This window comes from Bufo gargarizans, unplaced genomic scaffold (assembly GCF_014858855.1).
Source record: "Bufo gargarizans isolate SCDJY-AF-19 unplaced genomic scaffold, ASM1485885v1 original_scaffold_1261_pilon, whole genome shotgun sequence".
In the NCBI taxonomy this organism is placed as follows: Eukaryota; Metazoa; Chordata; class Amphibia; order Anura; family Bufonidae; genus Bufo; species Bufo gargarizans.
This window is the reverse complement of record NW_025334289.1, coordinates 54,806-78,589: the sequence shown is the minus strand read 5'-3', so window position 1 is coordinate 78,589 and position 23,784 is coordinate 54,806. Positions and strand designations below refer to the sequence as shown.

The 23,784-nt window shown below is 40.7% G+C and overlaps 1 protein-coding gene across 1 annotated transcript in view; it reads left to right on the top strand.

Moving 5' to 3' along the window:
- LOC122923149 (AF4/FMR2 family member 3-like) overlaps positions 1-23,784 on the top strand; it is a 96,137-nt gene that overhangs the window by 20,866 nt on the left and 51,487 nt on the right. The window contains exon 3 of the mRNA XM_044273876.1: positions 8,758-8,798. Within this exon, the coding sequence (XP_044129811.1) occupies positions 8,758-8,798 (41 nt within the window). The remainder of the gene's footprint in view (positions 1-8,757; positions 8,799-23,784) is intronic.

Genomic DNA, 23,784 nt, shown 5'->3' with positions numbered 1-23,784 from the left:
TGTGGATGACACTGTTATGGAAGGGGAAATGGGGATGACACTGTCATGGGGTGGATCTGTAGATGACACATATAGCATAAGATGCTATATACGGTATGTGTCATCCACAGATCCCCTCATAGCAGTGTCATCCACAGATCCCCCTCCCTATAAAAGTGTCATCCACAGGCAACTAGGACATGTTGAAATCTGAGTGATTTTTTTTAAAAACACCAACAGCAAGACTTGCGGTTTTAGGTATTGGGTAAAGTATCGCAGCATTTCTAAGCATACTTGTGTAAATGTATCGTTGTTATAGCTGCCCCCCCCCCCTACTTTTGTCCTGGCCCCCAGTGTGCCCCCACAAAATTTGAAAGCTAGAGACGCCACTGGTGAGCAGACATGGACAAGCATGGTTGAGACCTGCACAGAATAGGCCACAGATTCTGCACCCCTGCATTAGAACCACAATATCTGGTGACTGTGAGAGATCCTCTTTATGTAACACTCAAGTTTGTACAAGGTTAGAAACAAGCAGACAAACAAGCTGACCCTCTCACTACCCGAGAAAAGAATCTGCAGCTCAGAGTAGAATTTCCCAGAATAATTTAATGCTAGGGAAACCTAGACTAGATATATCAATGTGCCTGGAGGTGTTTATTGATTACTGATTGGGTGATCACCAATGAGATTTTGATTTGGTTGTACCCTAGTTTTTTCTAACATTGGGGATAAATAAGAACAACGGGTAGCAATTAGATCCGTAATTTACAGCTGAAAATAATGATGTAAAATGCACTAGATAATAGTGCCATTTTCAGAAACTATGTATGGTATATGCTGCACATAGAGACAATGGCGCAGATTTACAAAAATTCTGTCTGGCACCAAAAAATGTGTCCATACGCCAAAGAATACTGTCTAGTTTACATCGCCTATAAGTTGTATTATAATTTTGGCACATTTTTGGTGTATGGAGCAGCATTTAGGCCACACCCCTTTTCCTGCAAAGCCACACCCATGTGAAGCCACGTCCCCCATCGGATGAGGCGTCAAATACTTATAAATCAGTGTAAAACGGTTAGTAAATGTGATGCAGCACCTGCATGCCAGTCTTTTCATTAGCAAACCTGCCCTAGTATGTACACTCTGAGCACTCCACGTAAGCGCATTTTTACCAAACACTGTGCATATTAAAATATCCAGTATGCATTTTCATAGGGCATCTGTCAGCAGCAAATTTGTACCGAAGAGACAGGCTGACCTTGGTCCCATGTTCATATGTGCCCGCATTGCTGCCAAAAATAATGTTTTCATGTATACGAGCAATTGGGGCTTTGCCCTTACACCTAGTACACCTAGAGACTCTGCTCTCTCTGCAACTGCAACGCCCTCTGCCCTTTCATTGACAGGACCAGGCAGTGAAAATTTCATCACGCCTCCTAGAGCAGTGATGTCGAACCTTTTAGAGGCCGAGTGCCCAAACTGCAACCCAAAACCCACTTATTTATCGTAAAGTGCCAACACGGCAATTTAACCTGAATACTATAGTTCAATATAGTATATATTCCATGTACTTTATCATTTAGCTATTAAAGCCTGCCTACCTTCAGTGCCCTGCCTGTGCTGTTCATGGTGCGCCCTGCGCTGATGAATGGCAGGAAATGTCTAAGGCATATTGGTACACCATAGACTTTTCTCACAGTGCGGGTGCCCACAGAGAGGGCTCTGAGAGGGCTCTATGGCACCCGTGCCATAGGTTCGCCATCACTGTCCTAGAGGCTCATTTGCTTATAGAAATTCATTTTCTCAGCAATGTGATCGCATATGAACATGGGACCAACACAGATGCCTTCAGCTCCCCCGCACATGTTATAGGTCAACCAGTTTCATAGGTACAAATCTGTTGACAGGTTCATTCATGTAAGGTGACATAGCAAAAGACATATATGTATAGAACTATTAGAAGCGATATATTATAGGTCCCTCTACTTAATTTACTTGCGCTATGCTATATAGTACAATATATCAGTGTAATGGTCACATGCAGAAATGAATACTGAATTAATTCACTGAAGTCTCGCGCGACTTCCACGGAGCCAATACATTTTAATGCTGTATGGAGACAGTGTCTGAACGAATCAACTTCAGATTTCTGATCCGAAGCTCGATTCGCTCAACACTAGTCACATCCTATAGCCTGAATTGAGAGCTTGTTATCTTCAGTAGCTAATTTCAATTATCAAACAGAATGTACATTTCTAGAAAACTTTCTTACTGGCAAATCTTTCACCCACATTGAAAAAGGAGTGGGCATATAAACTGGCAATTAGAAACTAGAAGAAGCACAAAGAAAGCTCAAGCAACATACAACATTAATACCAGTGAAAGTGGCAACGCCATGCCGTTTTTATGCCCAAGGCTATATTTTGTCATCAGCGCTCTTTAAGAGTGTCCCTTGGGATGTGAGGACAGATTTGTCGCCTTGATTGTTCTCTGCTTTACAGGAGGTTATAGCACATTCTGTTTCCACCTGTGCAATAGCTTTGTCTTTTTTTTTTTATAAGGTCATTGAACTCCGCCATGAGTACAATATGAAAAACAGGTTGACCTTTCAGAATGCTCATTTTTCATAGGGCTGCATTTTAGCAAAATCCCTATTATGAATTCTTCCATAAATCACCTAGGACTATTGCAGGATAAGTATTAGTCAGAGGGAAATAGGAAAAAAAAGAGCATCTGCTTAAGTCATAGTCCATTTAGAAGACAGGAGAAGATTCCTGGCCATCTCAGCTCTGTTCGTTCTGTGCGCCTAGTTCACATCTCCGTTCGGTCAGATCCGGCGGCTTTTCTCCAGCTGGAGTTCACTTGTTCACTGATCCAACGAGGATCCGGACGCTTTCCAGTGACATGCCAGCTTTCAGCAAGACAAGAACATGCAATGCAATGGTTTTTGTCCAGCCATGACGGAAAATGGCCGGATCCCTGAACGGACACATGTACTGGAGATACGAACATAACCAGTATGAAACTTTACATAAAAATTATTTTAGGTAACATATTCCCTTTAAAAGAAATGTAATCTTTTATGGTTCTGCAAGCTCTGCTATTCCTGTACAAACAGACACCCTGGCAGAGCCCAGTAGATCCCATTTTAATTCAACCGGTCTGTAGGGTGCTTCTGCTGTCAGCTGTACAACAGATCCAGCAGAACATTGTGGCATGTGTTATAAAGTGAAGCCAGAATGCAGATGTGAATGGAGCCTTAGATGGATTTTCCAGGTCCCATTAGGTCCTGCAAAAGTGGCTTAATTACACAGAACACATGCGTAGGAGAAAGCTTGTAATATACTTAGCGTTCTGAAATTGGCCTCCTGAGAACCTGGTCACTCATCCTCTGAAAAGTCACCTCCTGCCAATGCCAGGTTTCCTGCCTGGGCTATGGATAGGGCAACACTTCCATTGTGGATGGGGCCAGGACACTTCCTCTCTGTGGCACATATACAGATGAGGTAGATTCCGGTGTATATCCATCTCACTTGTATCTCTAACTATGGTGGTTAGGGAATGTGTCTGCCTTATGAAACCTCCTTGTATTGTGATTTGCCTGAATACGATAAATGACTGCAGTCAGTGAGGCACAGGTGAAGCCCTGTGCAAACAAACGGAAGCACAATCTAATATGCTGTTTTGAATATGCTACAACATGAGATTTGTATTTTTTTCCTCCTGGCTTCAGTTACCTTGTTTGGAATGATGTGAAAATTTATAGCCAGGACAGTCAATCTGTATTCTGTTTGCCAAGACTGAATAAATAGTCCTTTGTGCTTGGATGTTATGAGTAGAGCATGTTCATCTGTATGGTCTGAACACAAGATCCACAGGGATTCATAAAAGTCAAAGCACTGGTATGTGCTGCTGAGAACTGCGGGATAAATGTATAAATTCAAGCTGGAAAGGAAATTGCACAGCAGTGTCAAGTAGCGAGCACCAACATGAGACATCACCCTTGCAAATGAGCAGTCATCGGTAATGAAATATTATTCCACTCTGTAATATTTCAACATAAAGAGGGGGGAAAAAAGCTGCCTTAAGATCATTTATCAGCTAGACTCTATGTAATTGCAGTAATGCCAGATCAGGGTAACCCTAAGGGAAAGGCTACAATCTATCCGGTATATAATTGTGGATTTCTGCATTTGTGGATAATATGTATTTACCTTGTATATGATTTGTATTCGCTCAGCTATGATGGGATAAATGTAAAAATTCAAACTGGACAAATAAATTGCCCAGCAGTGTTAAGTATAGGATAAAGCACTCATTACCAGTGATTTTGTATAATCAGCCATAATATGGCATGAGTTCTGTCACCACAAAAAGATGGACAGATAAAGAAATATTGTACACTTACACACCTCACAGAAATCCAGAGATCTGCCCATTCATTGCTGCAATTGTTCTGCTAGGTCTATTTTAAGCTGGCAGCTCAGGGGCGTGCAATTCCTCAGGGGTGTGTCCTTTCTGCTGCAGCTGGTGGCAGTTGAAGGCTGTAACCAAGCATGTAGGTCGACCTCAGTGAGCTGGACAGAGAATGTAGAAAGAGAGTAAACAACGGGTGGCACTATACAGATAGATTTCAGTGAATAACTCGGTGGCTGTAATACATTATTAATTACAAAAATATTCAGATCCAGGTGCTGGATTGAAAAATTTAGAATATATTTTGTGGGACAATCCCTATAAGTCACAATATTAAATGGTTCCGTGATGACCATTGTAAGTTGAAACTATTGTAACTTGAGACTGACTCTATGAAAAACTACTAAGAATTGGTTCTGAAGCCATTAAAATGTCATCACAAAATAACACAAAATGAAGATTAAGGGCTCATGCACACGAACATATTTTCTTTCCGTGTCTGTTACGTTTTTTTTGCGGACCGTATGTGGAACCATTCATTTGAATGGGTCTGCAAAAAAACTGAAGTTACTCCGTGTGTATTCTGTTTCCGTATGTCCGTTCCGCAAAATTATAGAACATGTCCTATTATTGTCCGCATTAAGGACAAGGATAGGACTGTTCTATTAGGTACCAGCTGTTCCGTTCCACAAAATACAGAATGCACATGGACATCATACATATTTTTTGCGGATCAGTTTTTTCCGGACTGCAAAATACATACGGTAGTGTGCATGAGCCCTAAGCCTCATGTACACGACCATGTCCATATTGCAGTCCACGAATCATGGATCTGCAAAATACAGACATCTTCAATGTGCAATCTGCACACCCATCACTAGAAATAACTATTCTTGTCCATTCTTGTGTGGAATTTATGGATATACAGATGTGGACAGCACACTGATCCCCTGTGTGTGCTATCTATTTTTTTGTGGACTCATAGAAACGAATCGGTAAGTTTGCAATCCGCAAAAAAATGTGAATCGTAAACAGATGTAAAATGCGGTCATGTGCATTAGGCCTAAAGACCATTAAACATTAAGCTAATACATATAAAGTGAGCTTTTACATATAAAAGTCATAAATAGGGTCCTGTAAGTACACAGTGTGCCAGAAAAAAATGCAATGTAGCCACATTCACCTGTCTTCCAAAGGGGCATCTCATCCTGTCATTGGAATATAGCAGTACCGGACATGAAGTTCTGTACTGTAGAGAGGCGCTACTAGCCAACCAATCAGTGCATGCCCCTTATTTATACCGGTGTTTTACCAGTGTCCATGCTGGTTGGCTGGATCTTGTCAACCAAAGACTATTATATGTTAAAAATATTGTAGCCATTGTAACTTGAGGGACAACTTGTATATTACATGTGCATTTCATCTCGACATTCATAGCATACCTACAAAATATGCCATAAATGTCTGACTGATGCAGCTCCCACCTCTTGACCCACACCTAACTCTGAATACAGGCTGTGCAAGGTGGGCAGGTTTACAGATACAGCTGAGCGTACTGTGTGTTGCTGTTTCCATACCTCCATGAGAAAAAAGTTAAATCTTTGGGCCAGTTCATGTGGAGTTTTTTGGCCCTTATTTTGGAGCGTATCAGCCTCAAAATAATCTCCCAAAAATTTCTCAAAACAGAGGCCCATTTATTTCAATGGGAAGCAGCACTTTCACGTGGAGAGAAGAAACTTGTAAAAAAGAAGCAGCATGCCCCATCTGGAGGCAGAATCCTTACTGAACCTCCCATTGAAAGGAATTTGAAGCGTCAAAATAATTGCTCCGTTTGTGTCCACATGGTTTTTTGCGCAAAAACCGAGAGCTTAAGATGCAGTTTGTACTAAAAAAACACGCATGGATTTGGTGCTCAATTTTCAAAATCCTTTGTGTGAGCATACCCTTAAAGTAACAGCTCAGCTGTTTAACATAAACCCGTCTACATGTCACAGTGTGGATATGGCTGCTGGCCGAGCGGGTAAAGGAGGATGGGTAGGTAGTACCAAAGATAGAAATGTTTTTGTTTTTTTAATGGCTGTTACAAACCTGGGAATTAATGTATGACTAACAGAGTGACTTCCAAAATGTGAAAGACCATTGCTGCAAATAACACAGAACACTCTGTCCTGATAATAACTGTGCAGCATTTATTGGTACACCAGAAATAGATATAATAACTGTTGGCACAGGATCTGTTTTTCCAGGCTGCCACATACAGCTGACAGCTCTCAAGCTCTACTACGAATGCTTATATGTGGCTTCCCTCCATATTGTGTTTTACTTTTTATTCCAGTTTCACTACTCATCAGTACCAACTGTCAGAATGGCCCCTAAAATGCAGCCTGCCCCTGAGTATTAATAGTATTACACCTTGTTATTAGAGCTCTTTCACATTCCTGTGTTTGTTTGACATCCATGGAATATCTATCCATGTTATAACATATCTGGGAAGAATCCGTGTTTGGCCCGTGTGTCCTTTTTTTGCCCTCCATGTGTCATCCTTATTCCATTGACACTGATAGGCTGAAAATGTATTTCCAGAGCATCTCCTACCAATTGCCATAGAAAAACCACTGACAGAACATGAATGAATGCCATCCATGTTGTATCAGTGTTTTTCACAGACCCATAGATTTCAATGGACATGTTTGGTCCTCATCATGGACTAAAGTATTGCATTTGCTGTGGTTTTTCCACTGACCCACAGTAAGTGGAAAACCACTAATGCGTGAACAAACACATTAAAATCCATGGATACATCTGCTGTCCATGAAAAATGCAGATAGCACATGTCCGTGAAAAACGGAAATGTGAATGAGGCCTTTATCTGTACAAAAAGTCTTGTATTGTCATAAGATCTGCATGTAAATCCCTCTATGCCTGGCTTGTATCAGTCATGTAGCAGTCTTTGAATGAGCAGTACAGTGTATTATAGAAGCGATCGAAATATTGCCTGTCAAAGTCAAATTGTGGGACTAATAAATTGTAAAAATAAATGTTAAATACCGTTTCAGAAATAAAAGTAAAAAAATGCACCTTTTTCCATAAAAAAATTGCTTTTCATTGAAATAAAGTTGTAAAAATAAAGTCCCCTCCACATATTTGGTATTGCCATGTCCTTAATTACCCACACTATACAATTATCACATAATTTATCCCACACAGTGAACACTGTAAAACAGAAAAAAAAAATAATATGACAGAATTCCTTTTTTTGGCTTATTCACCACAAAAAAGTTTTATATACACCAATATTATACCAAATATACAAGTCATCCCACAAATATCAAGCCCTTACGCAGCTCTGTAGAAAAAAAAATTAAAAAAGGATGAGTCTTGGGATGCAGTAATGTAAAAACATTTCCTTTTATTTAAAAAAAAAAGGGTCTTTATTGTTCAAAAGTAGTTAAATGCTAAAATAAAATATGTAACAGTATTTCATATCGCTGTAATCGTACTGACCCAGAGAGTAAAGTTATCATGTTGTAAATTCATGTTGCAAATTCAATTTTGCAAAATTTACAACATAAAAATACTGTGGCGTATTGATGTTTATTTCCCATCAACTGAGTTAATAAAAGTTAATAAATGAGTAATGTGTACCCCAAAATTGTGTCATTAAAAGATACAACTTGGCCCACAAAAAACAAACTCTCATAGGGTTACATTGATGGAAAAATAAAAATAAATGATAGCTATATAAATGCAATGAAAAAATTTGCTTGGTCATTAAGACCCAAAACAGGCTGGTCACTAAGGGTTAAAGCTCATATCCAGTATTTTGGTATAAGAATTTCCAATTTTCATGGCAATAGCTAGCTACATTATATATCTATATACAAAGTATATGAGATAGACAGATAGATCAATAGACAGATAAGATAGACAATATATAAAAAACAAGGGCAGCACAGCAAAAAAGAAGTAGTGTGGCTGGGTGCCAGCGGTTGTCGGGGCAATCCACCCACCTTACTTACATAAAATGATAAATTCCACAGCACATCCAAAAAAACTATATATATATAGCATATCTCTGGTGAATAAAACAAGTTTTTTGGGATGTGCCGTGGAATTTATCATTTTAGATAGATAGATATAAGATAGATAGATAGATAGATAGATAGAGACAGATAGATGGTCACGAGGTTGGTCAGTTGCTGGACAGAACTGCTCAGATCCTTTTTTTCCTGTGCCTATTTATTTCCTAGATCAAAATGTACAATCCGTTCTAGTGTTTGAATAGGAAGCCAAATGATGAAGTTGCTGCTTTCTTTTAGAACATGAAGTAAATTTTTCTGCTCTATTTTTTCTCAGCCAGCAACCCAGGGACAAGCCATCGGACTCCAAAATGACAGGTATCTTTTATCATTTTTATAAACCATAAATTGCTTCATGAAGCATAGAAACTGGTTTATAGTAGACTATAAGTCACAGTCAAATTGTGTGCACAGAGTGCCTTACTGACTGAAATGTTATTGGGCAGACCCAAAAAGGAGGTTTCAGCCAGTTCAGGGAAGTGAAGTAGTTTATGCCTTCTCAGGTTGGGATTTATTGAACTGAATGTTAATAGTGGCAACCTATTACTGTTATTTGGAATATGTATGTGTTCTAGTGGATGGACTGTATATTTTGGTGATTTCACCCTCTCTGCTTTGGCTCATTGCAGGGATTATTTCCACTACTATATCCATATACCCTGATAGAACATATGGACAGTTTCCTTTTACTGATAGCAAGCAGACATTGTTAAAGGGAACCTGTCACCATGGATATGCAGAGCAGCCTGCAGGCGGCATGTTATAGGCAGGAGGAACTGAGCAGAATGATATATAAAGTAGTTTTATTGGAAAATATTCTGCAGAACTTGTATTGTATTCATTTAAAGTGTACCTACACCATTAATAATTTTTTTATAAAACTGTCACAAATACATTAATTGATTTTATTGTTTTACTAGCAAAACAGGCTCCTGAAGTTTGGGCTTTTCAGAAGTGATTGTCACTGAAGCGCATACAGAGTCCGTACACGGTAGCTATATATGTTGTGTACGGATTCTGATATCTACAATATGTGTTGTAGTGAGCACAGTACTGACAGGAACAGCTGCTCCTGCTTGTGACCCGGCAATGATGCCAGTTTTGGGGTTTCAGACAACCCCTGTAAAGTTCATTCAGGAAAAGATTATGCAAAGTTGTTTCATTAGCCATTCAAGGGAAGTACATCATCAATATACCACCACCACCAACACAGTTAGGATAGTATACAGATGTGTAAATGGTCGTCTCCTCCACATGGTTCATAAAGATTTTGGCATAAGTCAGGGCCCTGTTAGACCCCATAGTGGTCATGCAGTGTTGCACACAGAATATATCCCTAAACACAAAGTAATTTCCATCAAGAACTATTTCCAGAAGCTGTAAAATAAAATTTGGCAACCTACAGTGTAACCAGTATTTTGCAAAGCAGTTTTCACGGCTACAAGATCATTCTGATGTGAGATGGAGTTATATAGACTAACTACATAGTAGGATGCCAACATGGTTGTTCCTGGAATCTCAAGTCATTGTAGATAGATTAAAAAAAAATCTGTAGTGTCTTTAAAGGGTTTGTCTAGTTGTTTAACATTGATGACCTATCCTCAGTATACTTCATCAATATCTGGTTGGTGTGGTCCAAGCCAGTGAGCTGCTTGAAGAGGCCACAGTACTCCAGTGAGGTCTATGGCCGATTCCTAGACCAGTGAAATCACGTTTATTGGTCATGTAGCATACAGAGCATTTGGAAAGTCTTCTAGCCCTTTGACTCTTTTCACATTTTGTTATGTTGAGGACTTGTACTAAAATTACCCCATAATGACAAAGTGAAAAAAGAATGTTTGAAATCTATGCTCACCACGCAACAAAAAAAAAAACTTTTCGTCTGCTACTGGGCAAAAAACATTTGTCTTATACTAAATCAAGTGTGCGGATTACAAATCTGAAGTCCAAATTGTTGTAACACGTCACAAAAGTTTGCGTACTAAACAGTGTATGAAAATGTAATGGAATAACAAAATTTCAAAAAGTCTTGTTTTTCTGTTTAAAAGTCTTACTTTACCAAGGCCCAGTACTGTTAAAAGTGCTTCAGGCCTCTGCTTTTGCGTTTGTGAATGGTCATATTTTCCCGTTGCACAAACCAGCAGTAGTCCCCCGTCATGTTCTTATTCCAGCGGCCTTGATACCTGTTCTACATTGTAGAAATATCTTTATGGAACCGCTGTTCATGTTCGTCACTTACATGTCCCAAATTGGGTGGGAAAAAGTCAAGATGGGAATGTAAGAAATGCACTTTCAATGACATTCAGCAGCCAAGTTGTTCATATGCTGTAAGCATGTTGTCTACTAATTCAGCATAGTTTGCAGCTCGTCTGTTCCCAAGGAAGTTCTGCACTACTAGCACAAATGCATCCCAGCTGCAAGACGCACTCGCTTTGTCAGATTCTTGTGCTGATCATAAGTAGTGTATTTTCCGCATATGTAGCAGAAATTATCTGGATCGTTAACACATTTGCGTTTATCCATCTTAAGTTTCAAAACTGATAGCACTATAACAGATCACTTTATCAAAATCTGTCCAGCTAGCCTTATATACTTACTGCTGACAGCCTGAGTGCGACCAAACAGGTCTGGAAATGTCCATTGGAAAATCTCCAATATAATGCATTAATATTATAACTGAATCGGCATTGCATGCATAACTTAACCCTTTAAGGACCTCCGCCGTACATGTACGGCGAAAGTCCCGTCCCCAAGCATAGCGCCCACTCGCATGTGCAGCGGGCGCCATAGCTGCCGGGTTTCTGCTATTTTAAATAGCAGAGACCCGTGGCACATGTATGCGATCAGCCATAAGGCTGATCGCATACATTTTCGCTTTCAGATGCCGTGGTCAAATGTCATGACTATACCATTACAGGCCACTAGGTGGCAGCATTGTATTGGTATAGTGCAAATGAAGTGTTCAATGGTGTCTATATAGACATCAATGGACACAATAGGCAATCTACTGATTGCCAGTTATTGTCACTAGAGTTGATCGAGCATGCTCGGCCGAATACCAGTTCGGCTCGAGCATCTCGATGCTTGCACATGGCGGTATTCGGACGAATACCGCATGTGCCTGAGCGCAATGCTCAAGTCTCCTCCCCGCACGTTTGTTGGCTGCTACGCAGCCAATAAGCTTGCAGGTAAGTACTGCCCTTCACTGTAATGCCGTAGCCATGTTGGTTAGTCATAAGTCGGCAGCTGGAAGCAGTGTAGCACTGCAGTGGGGAAGCGTCAACAGGCCGTGCTTAAGCTGATCTCCTTAGGTGACAAGCAGCACACCGCTGCAGATCTGCGGCAGGGGATAATAGACCAGACTGAGCTGTGGCTCTCGCCACTCAATCTAGAACCTGGCATGTTTGTGTCTGATAATGGCTGTAACTTGGTGGCGGCTTTGGAGCTCGGCAAGCTCACACACATCCCATGCCTAGCCCACGTCTTCAACTTAGTGGTTCAGTGGTTTCTCAAAACCTACCCCAATTTGCCTGAGCTACTGGTGAAGGTGCGCTGCGTTTGTGCCCATTTCCGCAAGTCATCGACAGCTTTCGCCGGTCTGTGAATGCTGCAGCAGCACTTACAATTGCCAGCTCAACTCGACGTTGCACATGTTGGCCAGGCTTTGTGAGCAGCAGAGGGCAATAGTGGAATACCAGCTGCAACATGGTCGTCGCCTTTCCAGTCAGCTTCTGCTCTTCACAAGCGAGGAGTGGGCATGGATGTCTGACCTCTGTGAGGTTTTTAAAAACTTTGAGGAATCAACACAGATGGTGAGCGGCAATAACGCTATTATCAGCGTCACCATCCCACTTCTGTGTCTACTGAAACACTCACAATGAAGGCGGACACTTTGCATGTGGAAGAGGTGGAAATGGGGGAAGACAGTACACAGGGTAATAGCCAGACTACCCTCACTTCATCTTCTCAGTGCTAATTGGATGAGGAGGAGGAGCAGGAGACGGTTGCCTCCGCTACAGAGGGTAGTACCCATAGCGGGGTTATTCCATCTGTTCAGCGTGGATGGGCCGAAGAGGAGGAAGAGGATGAGGAGATTGAGAGCCAACCTCCTGATGACAACAGCAAAGTCTTGCCTGTTGGGACTCTGGTACACATGGCTGACTTTATGTTAGGCTGCTTTTCCCATGACATACGCGTTTTACGCATTTTGTACAACACTGATTACTGGTTGTTCACCCTTCCCGACCACCGCTACAAAGAGAACTTCTCATCTCTCATTCCTGTGGTGGAGAGGATGAGCAAAATGGTGCAATACCAGAAGGTCCTTGTGTAAAAATTGCTACAAAAATTTCCAGCTGACAACGCTGGCGACAGAGTATGTAGTTCCTTGGGCAACCGAGGAGGGGAGACGAGGGGAACACAAAGCAGTTCCAACAGAGGTAGGGCAACACTCTCCAAAGCCTGGGACAGTTTCATGACACCCCGCCAGCACCCTCACCCTGATGCGTGGGCTAATGTCACAAGGAGGTAAAAATTTTGGAAGATGGTGAAGGAGTACGTAGAAGACCGTGTCAGCGTCCTCAATGATCCCTCTGTGCCTTACGACTACTGGGTGTCCAAGCTGGACACTTGGAACGAACTGGCGCTCTACGCCTTGGAGTTGCTGGCCTGCCCTGCCGCCAGCATTTTGTCAGAGCTGGTATTTAGTGCTGCTGGGGGCATAATAACTGATAAGCACATCTGCCTGTCAACTAAAATGCTGACAGGTTGACTCTTATAAAAATGAACAAGGCCTGGATTGCCCCTGAACATAAAGGCACTTTAAATGTGTTTTTTATAATGTTCTGAATACACTGTATTCTCATGCACCCCTTCCACCACAAAAAAGGGTATATTGTACAATATTCCTTTTCTCGTCCTCCTCCTTTTCCATCATATCAACATGCTTATTAGTCTGCCCTCACTCCTAATTTTGTAGAGGGTCAGCTCACCTGCAGGCCCTCACCTACAATCTTTTAGAGGGCCAGCTCACCTGCAGGCGCTCGCATGTAATGTTTTAGAGGGTCAGCTCACCAGCAGGCCCTTGCATATAATGTTTTTGAGGGTCAGCTCACCAACAAGCCCTCAACCATAATGTTTTACAGGGTCAGCTCACCAGCAGACCCTTACCTACAATCTTTTAGAGGGTAAGCTCACCAGCATTAATGTTTTTGAGTGTCAGCTCACCAGCAGGCCCTCAACCATAATGTTTTACAGGGTCAGCTCAGCAGCAGACCCTCGCCCATAATTTATTCAATGGTTAGCTAAGAAGCAGGCACTCGCCCCTAATTTTTTCAATGGTCAGCTCAGCAGCAGGCACTCGCCCATAGCTTTTTCTATGCTCAGATCAGCAACAGACACTCACCTCTAATGTTTTAGATGGTCAGCTCAGCAGCAGGCCCTCGCCTGTAATGTTTTTGAGGGTCAACATCAGGCCCTTGCTCCTGATGTTTTTGACAGTCACCAGCAGGCCATAAATCATAATTTTTCAAGGGTGTATGATGACTTCCTTTATGTGTAATAGAAAGTGCCGGTTCCTTGGAATTTTTGGAAGCCCTTTCACTTAGTGCATAGGCTTTATGAGTGTAGGAGTCCCACTACCTTAACAATTGTACCATAACGTGAATGAGGCCCTCCATTATGTGATATACAGGTTGTATCGGAGTGCCTTAATTTTTGGCAGAACTTGCACTTTATATACAAGTAAATATACAGGAAAGAATGTTTCCTAACAATTTTTCCTCTAAAATCGATTTTGTGCGCATTATTGTCAGTCTGTAAAAGTGGCGTACTATTCGGACAACATCGTTTCCAGCAGCGACCTGGGAGTCTAAGATGCATCCAGACATCCTCTGCATGCTGTTCCTGAACCATTTCAGTGATGTTTCCATAAATTTCTGACCTTTTCCTGTGAACCAGACACCCTCCCCTCTCCCGAGCATGCCAAGGTGTTCGACCCGAACACCTGAGCACTTTGGTGCTCGATCAACAATAATTGTCACCCAAGGTGACTTACAAAAAGGAAAAAAATTAAGTAAAAAAAGGTTTTGCAAATATAAAAATAAAATAAAAAAACAAAGTTCAGATAACCCCCATTTCCTTAAAATAAAAATACTTAAACAATAAAAAAATAAACATCATGGGCATTGCCGCGTGCAAAAATGCCCATACTATTAAAATATAACAATATTAATGGCATACGGTAAATGGCGTAACGGTAAAAAAAATAAAAACTGCCAATTTGCCATTTTTTGTCACTTCAACTACCCAATAATTTTTAATAAAAAGTGATCAAAAAGTTGCACACACTTCAAATTGGTATCACTGAAAAGAACAGATCGTCCCGCAAAAACAGCTCACATGTACACATAACTACATATAACTACAAAAAGGTTAAAGAGGTCATATTATAGTTATAAAAAATAAATTATGTTTTTCTCAAAAGTTTTCATTTTTTTCAGTATTAAAACGCAAGAAAAATTATACAAGTGTGGTATCGTTGTAACCGTACTGACCTGGAGAATGAAGATAACAGGTCATTTTTACCACATAGTGTACAGTGTAAAAAAATAAAAACCTTTATCAGAATTGCGTTTTTTCCCAATTCTACCCCATTTGAATTTTTTTTCCCGCTTCTTACTACATGGTATGCAACCGTAAATGGTGCCATTAAAAAGTACAACTTGTCCTGCAAAAAAAATAGCCCTAAAAGGCTATGTGAATGGAAAAATAAAAAAGTTAGGACTATGGAAAGGCGGAGAGTGAAAACCAAAACTCAAAAATGAAAAATCCCAGGGTCCTTAAGGGGTTCAAATCTAGAGGCAAATTCCGAGTTTATATTTGGAATCAGTGCACTCATTTTAGTATAAATCACATGTTTTTCTTTCAGTAGCAAAATTATTGTTGCGCGGTGTGAAAAGGAAAAACTTAAATTTTGCATTGACATAAGTATTTAGACCCTTTACTCAGAACTTAGTTGAGGTACCTTTGACAGTGATTACAGCCTCCAGCTTCTTGGGTATGATGCCACAAGGTTCGCACATTTGGACTAGGGGATTTTCTGCCATTCTTCTCTGCAGATCCTCTCTAGTTCTGTCAGGTTGGATGGGGACCATCGGTGGGCAGCCATTTTCAGATCTTTTCATGGATGTTCGATTGGGTTCAAGTCAAGGCTTTGACCACTCAAGGACATTCACAGAGTTGTCTCTAAGCCACTCCTGCATTGTCTAGCTATGTGGTTAGGGTTATTATCCTGTTGGAAGGTAAACCTTCGGCCCAGTATGAGGCCCAGTGCACTGTGGATCAGGTTTTAATTAAGAATATCTCTGTACTTTGCTCTATTCAGCTTTCTTTCAACTATGACAAGTCTGCCTGTCCCAGCCACTGAAAAATCCCACAGCATGATGCTGTCACCAACAAGCTTCACTGAATGGATGGTATTGGGCAGTGCCTGGTTTCCTCAGAGCATGTATCTTAACCTGTGTGGAGATGCTCTGTCCCAGATTTTGGACTAATATTTTACTTGTTATCACTGTTAAAATGCTACCATCTGTATTGTAAAACATGTTGCACACTTTAATTGCTATTTCCACCCCCCCAAAAAAAAAGACTAAAAAATACCCTTGGACTGGGTGAAGATGCTTTGTCCCAAATATTGTTCTTAAAAGCAGCTGCTTTTGAGGTTCTGCAGCAGTTGCAGCTGTGCTATAAGGCAGTAGCTAGAAGGCACTGCCAGGCACACCCAGTTACAGCTTCTTACTTCTTGCTCCTTAGCTGAAAGCGTTCCCTGCCTTTCCCTATTCTACACAATTATTCTTCTTTCTAGCCTTTCCCTAAACTGTCACTGACACTAGAAAAGAAGCTTGATTGTGACTGTACACTGTACCTAAAATAGTTTTATTTTGTTATATTTAAAAAAGGCAGCTAATTAAATAGAATAGTAAAAGTAGGAACATGGTATTCTTGGGGTCAGTTGTTGTGGTGAAACCTTCTGTATTGCTAATCAGGATGTCTAGAGAAGTGTCTACAGTATCTTATATTTCTAAGGCAGCCTGAGGGCAGATGGTCTCTCCCATTCAGTTGCGAATAGTAGATTTGATAACTACTGGTCGGGGCGCCTCTAGTCATGTGTTTCATCACAATGTGCAAATGACGGGGAGATGTTGTGATAACATGCAAGTTGTGGGAAAATATGGCACGTTAACAGTAGTCTCATTATTCTTAACCTTGACAAGCTTCTTTTTCAGTCCTACCATGACTAACAAAGCAGTAAACAGCAACAACGACACACAATGGAATTTCTACCAAAATGTCTAACACAACTAAATAACAGTTACCCACAGTAATGTAATGCAAATGATTCAAAATATAAAATATACACAATTATTAATATACTCTCCAGCCACACATTTTCCCCTCCTGCCCGGCTTGCCAAATATGTAAGAACTTATTATATATAAATATACAGTTGCAAGAAAAAGTATGTGAACCCTTTGGAATGTTATGGATTTCTGCACAAATTGGTCATAGAATGTGATCTGATCTTCATCTAACGACCAACATACATATAGGTCTCTCAGGAGGTGACCACATTATTGTTTAAACCGAAAATTTTTAAGGGTCTCTAGGACCATCTGTGGCCCTTATTCCTCACTGACTGATTATTAAAACTTATACTTTTATTATATCACATTTAAAATTTGTCCTATTGTATCAGGAGAACACACCATTAAAATTCCTCAGGATCTGGAGTAGGGGTTCTGTGTTTCACACTTTCAAGTACGTTCATGTACATACATTTCCGTCACTACACAGCTTGCTCTGGAGGTGCCTGATACTTCTCAGGTGTCCCTCCTGTCTCTACTTCTTTGTCTAGCTAGGCTTTGTCTCAGCTGTGTATTGAATTATTAGCGTCTCTATTTGTTTCCCCCTTGTCTCCCCCAGATCTTGAACTAAAATCTACCTCCTGCTTCCTCCTGATTGGGAAGCAGGAGGTAGATTTTAGTTCAAGATCTGGGGGAGACAAGGGGGAAACAAAATGTCTTGATAAACTTGGGAATTCATTTTTCCTTCGATTATAGCAATCCGTCCAGGCCCTGACGCAGCAAAGCAGCCCCAAACCATGATGCCCCCACCACCATACTTCACAGTTGGGATGAGGTTTTAATGTTGGTGTGCTGTGCCTCTTTATCTCCACACAAAATGTTGTGTGTTTCTTCCAAAGAACTCAACTTTGGTTTAATCTGTCCAAGGAATATTTTGCCAGTACTGCTGTGGAACATCCAGGTGCTCTTGTGCAAACTGTAAACATGCAGCAATTTTTTTGGGGACAGCAGTAGCTTCCCCTATGGTATCCTCCCATGAAATCCATTCTTGTCTAGTGTTTTACGTATTGTAGATTCGCTAGCAGGGATGTTAGCATATGCCAGAGACTTTTGTAAGTCTTTAGCTGACACTCTAGGATTCTCCTTCACCTCATTGAGCAGTCTATACTGTGTCCTTGCAGTCATCTTTACAGGATGGCCACTCCTAGGGAGAGTAGTAGCAGTGCTGAACTTTCTCCATTTATAGACAATTTGTCTTACCGTGGACTAATGAACAGCAAGGCTTTTGGAGATATTTTTATAACCCTTTCCAGCTTTATGCAAGTCAACAATTCTTAATCGTAGGTCTTCTGAGAGCTCTTTTGTGCGAGGCATCATTCACATCAGGCAATGCTTCTTGTGAAAAGCAAACCCAGACCTGGTGTGTATTATTTATAGGGCAGGGCAGCTGTAACCAACACCTCCAATCTCATCTCATTGATTGGACTCCAGTTGGCTGACACCTCACTCCAATTAGCTATTGGAGATGTCATTAGTCTAGGGGTTTACATACTTTTTCCACCTGCACTGTGACTGTTTACATGGTGTGTTCAATAAAAACATGGTTGGTAACATTTAATTCTTTGTGTGTTGTTAGTTTAAGCAGACTGTGATTGTCTATTGTTATGACTTAGATGAAGATCAGATCACATTTCATGACGAATTTGTGCAGAAATCCATATAATTCCAAAGGGTTCACATACTTTTTCTTGCAACTGTATACTATATATAATACACCCTCTTACTGGGTCTGATTAGAAGGTTGGGTGCAATAAATGAGACATAATAGTGAGCGTGTAAAAAAAAAGGTATATTGTATAGTGTGGAAAATTTAAATTATAGTTATTATTATTGATGAGTATATATGGAGTTATAGGTGAATAAAAATAAAAATTACATAGACATAGATTTATACACACAACAATAATTACAGTTTCAATCCTTGTCTCTCCTCTGCCCCTCCCCCATATGCCCCATGCATCAGTGTTTTATACCTTGAAAACTATCAACCCCTGTCATTGTTAACACCCCATATCGGTTATCCAGGTATCTGTTGGCTTCCCCTCATACAGAATCTTGTTCAATCAGTTATTTTAGCATTTTATGTCACTTTGCCCTTATTGACACATTTTGGGTGCCTTTTGTTCACTACCAATCAGCATATGTAAGAAATACAGCATACTCCAGAACTTTTATCTGTGAGAATCAAGACAAAAAGAGCTAGATACATACTAATGAAGTATATACACCATTCAGACATATAGTCACCTGCCTGTCTCACACAAATAAATCCCTCATAATATATACAATATAATGCATATACACTGACGAGCAGAAGGGTAAAAAGGGTAACAATATTTTGAACGTTTAACTTTCAGGCTCTATATCTCACCATCCACTGCAGCTTCAAATGTACGACTACCATCATTTTATAGACAATCATCTTGGCTATCTCATACATAAACTATTTAGCATATGATGAATTATTCAGATTCTTGTCATATAACAGCATTGTTACTGTTTAAAAATTCTAAATTTAAATTTTTATTATTTCGTTATTATTTTGTAAATCCAACTTTGGCTTTTAACACTACCTTCTGGGCATGATCTCGTTCAGATTCAAGCATGTCTCGACCAAAATCTGTTCCTGGGTATCTTCTACATGTTGCCAATACTTTTCGACTCACTTGTGTGTAAATACAGCTTTGTCTTCAACTCTACTCACAAGTGTTCGATTAGGTTGAGGTTTGGGGACTGTGGAGGCCAATCCAGCACCTCTACTTCATTGTCATTAAACCATTTCTTCTCCAATCTCGACGTATGCTTTGGGTTGTTGTCCTGCTGGAACACTATGTCATCCTTTTCATACCCATAGTACTCAAATGTACAAAGTAACTTGTCTTGTAGAATACCCACATATAGCTCAGCATTGAGACCACCATCGATCTTGGTCAAGTATCCAATGCCTTTGGCTTTGAAATGACCCCATATTATCAGGCTTCCTCCACCGAACTTGACAGTTCCTTCAATTTCTTGATCGGTTAGCCCCTTTTTCCCTTGGTTATGCCAGATCCATTTGCACCCATCAGAGCCCAGTCTATTGATTTCCTTCTCATTGCTCCAAATTACCAGTTTCAAATTTTCTACTGTCCACTGTTCGTACTTTTTTGGCAAACTCGAGCCGATGCTTCTTATGACGATATTGAAATTCGTAGATATAGAGGCTTCTTCACCTTTGTAATGTGCATCACACGGTGCTTGCATGGATGTCTGTTATCTCACTATTACGAAGCATATGAGCCACCTTCACTGCCATGCTTGTCATGCCAGAACTGATAGACATTGTGATGAGCTGACTTGTTGACTCCAATATTTTGCCTGAACATCCACCTCTTGGCTTTGGAATGGATGGACAGACTTAATTTCCTATTCTTACAACTGTCATGGGAATCACATGATGCAGTTTGCCAATTTTCTTGGCCAAGATACCGCTATGGATAGGCTAGATGATTCTGTTTTTCTTTTCTTAGGAAATCTTCTTCATGGTGGCTCCTGGATTCAAACAAGTGCCCTTTCACTTGGACATAAACCTAATAACACACTGAGCTATTAGGGAATGTGAGAACAGGTTGTAATTTTTTGTATACAAGAAGAAAAAGATTGTTCCACCACCAGGAGCAAAACAGTAACAATGCAGTTACATGACTAATCATAAGCTAAATAGTTGCAAGTCCAATTTATGTATGAAATAGCCAAGATAATTGTCTATAAAATGATGGTAGTCTCACGTTCGAAGCTGTAGTGGATGGTAAGATATGGAGCCTGAAAGTCACAAGTTCAAAACATTGTTACCCTTTTTCTCGTAAGTGTTTCTAAAACCTGTATACCTTTATCAACCCCAATCTCCCTGCTGTAGGAAGCTAACTTCCATATCACATATGCTCGATCACAAGTAGCTACAGTATGTGATATTGGTGTCTGTAACAGCTAACTAAAATCTTTCTTATTGGCACTGAAACTTCATCAGGAGAGGTAGTAGCAGGATACCGAAGTTAGCTTTCTACAGCAGGGAAATTGTGGTTGATCCTGCTGATCCTACTTTAGCATTAACCCCTCATGTACAAGAGTACTTTAGCCCAGACTTTTCATTGCATATGGGCTTCAGTGTTCCTGCTGTAGCGGTACTTTGGTTGTTCACTCCAGCAGGGAGCATAGGGATAAGGCAGGACTTTATTCACAGCTGTCTCATTTTCTGTTGGGTTCTAAGAGTATCTTGGTGTTAACCCTCTGCTCGACAGTACAGTTCCATCATTGTTCAGGGGCCGATATGCCCTGCTGGAACAAAGTGCCACAGTGTTGTTTAATGGATCGATGATTATTATATGAGCTAGAACCTAAGTAAATCTGACCTATGGATACACTGTAAATTGGTTCATCCTGGACCCATTGCACTTTCCACTGTACGGGATGTCTAAGGAGTAATCTGGGTCCACCAGAAGGACATCCCCCCAAGCATCTTTCCATACAGGGTTTCCTTTTTCACAGGGTTGCCAAATTTTTCCCACACTGGGACATCTTCTCCCTACTTTTACTATTAAATTTAATTAGCTGCCGTTTTTATTTATAAGATTATAGGTTATGTTTAACATTGCACATCTCTATATCACCATGCACCAAAAAGATACCATCAGACAATTACAGGTCTAGAACTCATGTCTAGCCTACAAATTTTTTTCCACGAGTTTTACAGGGGAATAGCTCAGGTTTCAGGAACACATTGGGCATCTGATACCTGAAAAAAGACAAAGGTGTGATAATATATGTGTGATAATATGTTCCTGGTACATGTTATAGAGTATAATAGGTATAACACACTAGGACCATAACATCATAAGCAAAGAAATAACATTAAACAGAAAGCAAACCCATCTTCCCAATCAAAACCCTAATTTATGGTCAAAAAGTCCATAAGCAAAAGTAAGGATCAAAAAGCCTGGTCATAACTCTCCCTGAGATATGGCTGTTATACTAGAAACTGTCTATAGAAGGTACACATATTATGAACAAATTGTGTATATACAAGATATACATTTTATGCACTAATATTGTACATCAACATGCATCAAGAGGATACCATCATACAAATACAGCTCTAGAGCTCATATCTAGCCTGCTTGTTATCAGTAATTAATATAAATATTAATTACCTGTCTCATGACTCTTTTCTTGAGGTTTACAGAGGAATAGTTCACACTGGACATCAGACACCAGCAAAATGACAAAGGTGTGATAACACATGTGTAATGATATTGTAACGGATCTCCTGGCGCCTCGACTGGGTACCTCCGTTGATGGATGCTTCTAGTGCTTCCCGAGGGCTCCGAGCACTCCACTTGACACTGCAAGCACTGCCGACCCAACGAACCGCCGCAGCTTGGTTGGGATCTCACCGTCTTCTACCCACCCTGGACCTACGACCAGGTCCAGGGTGGGTAGAAGACGGTGGGTAGAAGTGGGTGACCCTCTCTTCCTTCAGAGAGCGATGCAGGAACAAGCTCTTATAAGAGCTAGGGATTATACTCTGGAGAGTACAATGATTATAGCAATCCCCAGAGTGTAGTTCTCCAATCCCCCAAACATGAGCCCAGACTTCATGAAAGTTAGAACAGGACACTTTAATGAGGCTACATGCCAGCCTTTTATGCAGGTCTTCCAGCAAGGGACACTCCCAATGGGGACCTTGTGGAAGACTGAGACAGTTTTCACAAAAACCAATCACATGCAGTTACAGGCAGAAAACACACACATGTGATACAATTAATCAACACAATGGGATAACATAATCACTCACAGGCAGACAATACCCACCAGTGATACAATTAACCAACACAATGGGATAACTTAATCACTCACAGGCAGAAACTACCTATTTTTCCCTTAGTGGAATAATGAGCCGGGGGAGCTAGCCCTCAGGCCTCTCCAGCAGCCCCAGTGATGGTTCAATCCGTCACAAATATGTTTCTGGAACATGCTATAGAGACTAATATGTATAACACACTTTGGCCATAGCAACTTAAGAAAAAAAAATCAAAAGGAAATGAACCCCCTCGTCCCCAAATCAAAAAGACCATAAGCAAAGTAAGGTGCAAAAAGGCTGATCATAACTCTTCCTGGCAGATGGCTGTTATAGTAGAAACTGTCTATAGAAGATATACAGTACAGACCAAAAGTTTGGACACACCTTCTCATTCAAAGAGTTTTCTTTATTTTCATGACTATGAAAATTGTAGATTCACACTGAAGGCATCACAACTATGAATTAACACATGTGGAATTATATACATAACAAAAAAGTGTGAAACAACTGAAAATATGTCATATTCTAGGTTCTTCAAAGTAGCCACCTTTTGCTTTGATTACTGCTTTGCACACTCTTGGCATTCTCTTGATGAGCTTCAAGAGGTAGTCACCTGAAATGGTCTTCCAACAGTCTTGAAGGAGTTCCCAGAGATGCTTAGCACTTGTTGGCCCTTTTGCCTTCACTCTGCGGTCCAGCTCACCACAAACCATCTCGATTGGGTTCAGGTACGGTGACTGTGGAGGCCAGGTCATCTGGCGCAGCACCCCATCACTCTCCTTCATGGTCAAATAGCCCTTACACAGCCTGGAGGTGTGTTTAGGGTCATTGTCCTGTTGAAAAATAAATGATGGTCCAACTAAACGCAAACCGGATGGAATAGCATGCCGCTGCAAGATGCTGTGGTAGCCATGCTGGTTCAGTATGCCTACAATTTTGAATAAATCCCCAACAGTGTCACCAGCAAAGCACCCCCACACCATCACACCTCCTCCTCCATGCTTCACGGTGGGAACCAGGCATGTAGAGTCCATCCGTTCACCTT